Raw genomic sequence first — 5,062 nt, forward strand, 5'->3', positions numbered from 1 at the left:
AACATGACATAATTCCTGTCTAGCAACGGGCAAACTCCATTTGTTTGCTAATGGCAGTGATGCCAGTGGTCGCTACATGGGATTTAAAAACCTGGTTATCACTGACAAATTCAGTTTTGGGGCTGAAGTTATATAACATGAGAGTTTAACACACTAAATTTCGATTTTTATTTAATGCAAATGTAAAATCCAAGCTTCAGAGCAAGGAGCTAACTAGACTCCGAGTCTGGGCTTTTTAAAATCCTCACAATGAAATGACATAAAAATATGTAGCATTGATCTAATAGAGGCCATGACACCAACTGAAGAATCAGAAAACCTTTGCTGAAGGGAGATACAGTTTTATTGGCTTTCTTTTAAACTATTTCATCTACAAGAACATTTGAACTAGCTCCCTGCTAGGGCCCTTACACTTCTTCCAACCCAGCATGCGAGGAGATAGCTTGGCAGGGGGAAGGGGAACACAGGCATTTTCGCTGGCTTTCAGCAGACGTGGCTACGCACAGGCTTTGTTCTCTCGACTTTTCTTCCCCCTGACAACAAGCTTGTCGCCATCAATACAAGGGCTGGGGAGACAGGTCACATGAAATTGCACCAAGCTGCTTCCACATGTTATTTTTAGCCTTGTCTGTCATGTTAGAGAGCTGCGTGTCAGCGACAAGCATGCTGCAGAGGACAAGGTAGCTCTTTAAATAAATTTTCCTGCGAAGACTAGAACAGGCTGTAGTTCTTGTACCAGGCAGCACCATTTTCTCTTCTCATCAAATAGAAATTTGTGTGGGGAAAAAAAAACAGAATGGGGACTCGAGGGTCTTTTGGGGTCTGTATGGAGACAAAGCTCGCAATGGGGAGAGAGGGTACCAGCCCCACGGCTGGTAGGTGTCATGACTAACTCACATCACGTAAGCAGGACACAGTCCCAGAGGGGTTGGCTGTCATGTCCAGCACTACTGGAAAAATCAAGACCTCTTTCAGTGCCCAGGAAGGATGAGAGCTCAAGGCTCCGACTTTTCCTCTGCTCCACTGCAGCAGAGTGCAGACAGCTCTTTGCTTTCCTTGGGGTACCTGGAAGCTCTCCATTGCTGCAGCAGATGAGTGCCCTCAGCATGGACAGTGGGCAAACTACTTGAATGCCCTGAATTCTCAGGCTCTTGGTGGAAGCTTACCATATTTTTTGCAAGCCACTTCGCCCCCTGCTGAAGCACAGAGAGTTTGTTTCTGAGCAAGCTGCATGGCCTATTACTCCCACAGCATCTGCTCTGGGCACACCAGGCCCTCAGCTGCTTCAGAACTACCCTACGGCCACCCTACAATTACCAAGGGGTCTTCCTCACCCACTGTATCCCACAAGAAGACAATCCCACTCTCCCCCAAAGCCTTGCCTGTAAACAGCAATGACAGCAGACCTACACCTAAACCAGAAGTACGTGGATTGGAAGATCTTTGGAGAATCATGTAGGAATGATTTTTGTTTGAAACAGTCCAAAGGGGCACATATCCCTGAAAGAGATATCTGTAATAGAAAAAGCCCAAATATAACCCATAATCCAGGAGAGGTTGTCAGTAAGCTGCGGAGAGCCACAACCCTTTGCAGTTACATACATCAGGGAGTGCAGAGAAAAGCAGAGTTACCTATATGTACTTATCTGGAGACTACAACTTCTTAAGTGTGAGATTTTACCCCTATGTAATGCAAAGGGAGACAGGAAGCTGTGATGGTCAGTGTAGAGAGAGATCAAAATAAGCAGGTGGAATGCTAGAGAGGATCAGTAAAGAAGTTACTAATAGGAGATAAATCCATGTGACGTTTTTACAGAGCTGCCTGTAAACGGATGCCTTCTTGAGAGGAATATGAAGCTTCTGTTATCAGCAATGCTTACAGCTATATAAAAGGAATACAGGTCATAAAAGCTGAAGTGTTAGGAAAGGCTTTTTGGTCTGGTACTTACCCTTTCTTTGTAGTAGAAGGAGCTAATGGAGACCTGCTCCTTCTCGCTGCGTGTCGGACTCCCACTGTACAAACGCAGATTGCCTGGAGTCTCTGTGCGGATCTTCATTGGAGTAATGAGGCCACTATGGTACGCTGATAAAGCTGACAGGGACCTAGAAACAAGAGAATACACTTTCAGGAGCTTTCACCCACCAAATTGCCCTGGAGGCTCACACTGACATCTCCACTAACCCAAGCTGCTAGCAATGTTTCAGGTGTGTTGAAGGAAGGGGTCTCTGCTGAGGGCCAGTGATGTAAGGGACCAGCCTCTCTGTGTCGAGGGCACAGCTAACACTAGAGGTCAGTACTTTCTGAGGGTCAGTAGCTCCAGCGTAGGATCTGATATTCTCCTGCTTTCCTGCCTATGACAGCAGCACATCTCAAATGCGACACAGGGTACTCACCTGGGTGTGGGCTCCGTCGGGGACACCGCACGGTGCATGGTCATGGGTCTTGTGAAATACACCAGGTACCCTGAAGAGACAGGACATGGCATAAAGATCACGCAACGAGGAGATTACCCAGTGGTGGTTTACACAGGGGAACCTGGCCATTTAAGGTATCAGAGTCAAGGGGCTGGGTGCCTATCCACTACCCTGAGCGCTTTTAAACTACAAGTAGACAACCACATTTTCTCAACCCAAATCCACTGCCTGTAAACCCATTAAAGAGCATCTTTCGTTGAGACGATTGTCTTAAAAGCACCACCTCAAGTGGCATACAGATGTTAGACAAAAGACAGTGCAAGAAAATGAGCAAATACATACTCATGTTTTAACTCTTCACCAGAACTTGTCAAGCACTGATACTCCAGAGGCAAGCGAGGTGATGTTTGGCTATGCAGAGAAACCACTGCAGCTTGTGCAACTCTCCTCTTCAAAAGGATAACCCCAGCCAACTCCAAAGCACTCTCTCGCAAGCCTTACTCCATTTGTTAGCATCTCAAGTGTCTTCAGCCACCCACTCTTCCAAGAGTTTCAGGACTTAGCAGGTTTCACTGAGCCTATTCAATGCAATACTACTCTGCTTTACTTTTGCAGGGAATTTGATGAGGCCTGTATGAAAAGCAGCTTTCAAAACATGCTTGAACTGGGATACGGTCAGGTCTGGAGGAGGCATGCTTGCATCCGAAACAGCTCAGTGAAACTTAACAGCTCTTACTCAGACCTTAACCTGTTTTTTAAGGATGATCTTTGCACTGTACACACTCTCCTGGAAACCTGGATGTGATTGTACCCCATCTCCCATTTAGGAGAAGTTTCCCAATGACCTTGGGAAAGCTATTTTGGACAAGAGAAATGGTGCAGAATGAGAAAAGAGTGGTTAGTAACAAGAGTATGGCTTCAGCAAGGGATAAATTCAATCCTAAATCACAGTAAGTTTGTGAAGATTGAGAGCCAGAACATGTCCAGCAGTTTGATGCTGGTAGGAGAGAACTAGGTAAGTAAAATACCTATTCCCAGTCTTCTGTAAAAGGTCTGTCAATGCCTCTGGCGTACCACAAGCCAAAGGCCAGCTCTTCAACCAGTCCTGGATTTCCACATCCTAAAATCCCACATGCAACACCAATGGCAAACAGTTGCTCACTACTCTCATTATCTATAAATTTATCACAACATCACTACTTTAATACCATTTCTTACTCATTGCATGGCAGTGACCAAAGCCTTGTCTTGTTCAGAGGCAAGCATCCCCCAAGATATTAAAAGGACCATTCCCCTGGTAGCTGTTGTAACGTATCAGTGATGGGGCTAACCTGCACCACAAAACCTGGCTCCAGAGGTCCGTGGAAATGGGATGTTAGAGTCCTGGTAGGAGCCATAGGCATTGGAGACCCGGGCGAACGTGGGCAAGGGGGGTGTTACGGAGTTTGACAAAGCGTAGGGATTGCTGGACGTGCTGTCCTCTTGGTTCTGAAACAGAAGTTACCCAAGGTCACACTCCTGCTGCCACAGGAAGGAAACCCAGCTTGGAGCACTGGGCATCGCAGTGCCAAGCAGCCTCACAGAAGGTGCTTGTCCTTTGAGCCAGAGCAGATCAAGCACAGAGCACGGTTACTGCTCTAGCTGCAAAGGCACTTGCAAGCACATTTGCCTTTGGGAAAAGGGCTTCTCTGGCTGCTTGCCCAGAGATCTCTCTCCCACCACAGTCGTGTTGAAATACAGAGCTTAACTTGGGGTGAAACAGTGGGAAACTATACAGAAAATCTGATCTTCAGACTCTGGATATGACTGTCAACACAAGGAGCTGAGCTAAAACTGATACCTCAATGATGCAAGCGAGACAGTCTCCTTAAATAGGAATACCACACAACTGTGGGGGGTCAAATGCAGGTTGGGAGTCTTGAAATGAGGAAGGCAGGTGGTGTGAAATACTGGGGGATCTCAGGCCTATCCATAGGAATTTTGGCAGAAATCTGCATTTATTTGGATAAAGAGTACTACAGCTTAGGTTTAAAGGAATTCTTCAAAGGTAGCAGCGCCTGGTAGCAGCACCTGGCTCGAGTCATCAGTTTTCCATACAATGGAGAAAGTTCCCACTCTTAAACATTACTGCTGAAACCAAACAGAATTAAGCCTTTCCATGTAAAAAAAGCCCTTCATTCCTGATGACTAAACAAAGCCTCTCGGAAGAGAAACCTGAGGAGACTCTCCCATCTTTTCCTGAATGCTAAAAACACCCACTCCGGTACACTTCACCCACACACAGACCTAATACCTGACACTGGGATGCTGAGTAGGTATCGCGGATCTCTCAGCTAAGGGCAGAGTGTGACTTGGATTTATCTGCATTATCATCCCTACAAAACCTCAGCACAAGGCTTCAGAAAAAACAGACTTTTGCAGTTTCTTTTTATGAGGGAAGAAAACAAAGACCCTAGAATAGGACTAGCAAGATCTTTGACTAAAACTGAGGAGGTAAAGACATCTGCCACTGCCTTTCAGACAAGAATGAATCCATCAGCTCCCTGAGGCCTCTTACCTTCTCTCACAGATGATAACCATGCCCTGGCACTCAGTGAGATATACTCTGAGCTGGGAAGCTACCATGCACCACTAAGATGCTCCAACC

General features: G+C 46.2%; 1 protein-coding gene across 1 annotated transcript in view; it reads right to left on the reverse strand.

Annotated features, from left to right (window-relative positions):
• WDR59 (WD repeat domain 59) overlaps positions 1 to 5,062 on the reverse strand; it is a 46,007-nt gene that overhangs the window by 17,585 nt on the left and 23,360 nt on the right. Inside the window, exons 15-17 of the mRNA XM_009325361.1 lie at positions 3,747 to 3,903; positions 2,395 to 2,464; positions 1,950 to 2,103 (exon numbers count right to left, since the gene is read on the reverse strand). Coding sequence (XP_009323636.1) covers positions 1,950 to 2,103; positions 2,395 to 2,464; positions 3,747 to 3,903 — 381 coding nt within the window. The remainder of the gene's footprint in view (positions 1 to 1,949; positions 2,104 to 2,394; positions 2,465 to 3,746; positions 3,904 to 5,062) is intronic.

This window comes from Pygoscelis adeliae, unplaced genomic scaffold (assembly GCF_000699105.1).
Source record: "Pygoscelis adeliae isolate BGI_AS28 unplaced genomic scaffold, ASM69910v1 Scaffold326, whole genome shotgun sequence".
Lineage (NCBI taxonomy): Eukaryota > Metazoa > Chordata > Aves > Sphenisciformes > Spheniscidae > Pygoscelis > Pygoscelis adeliae.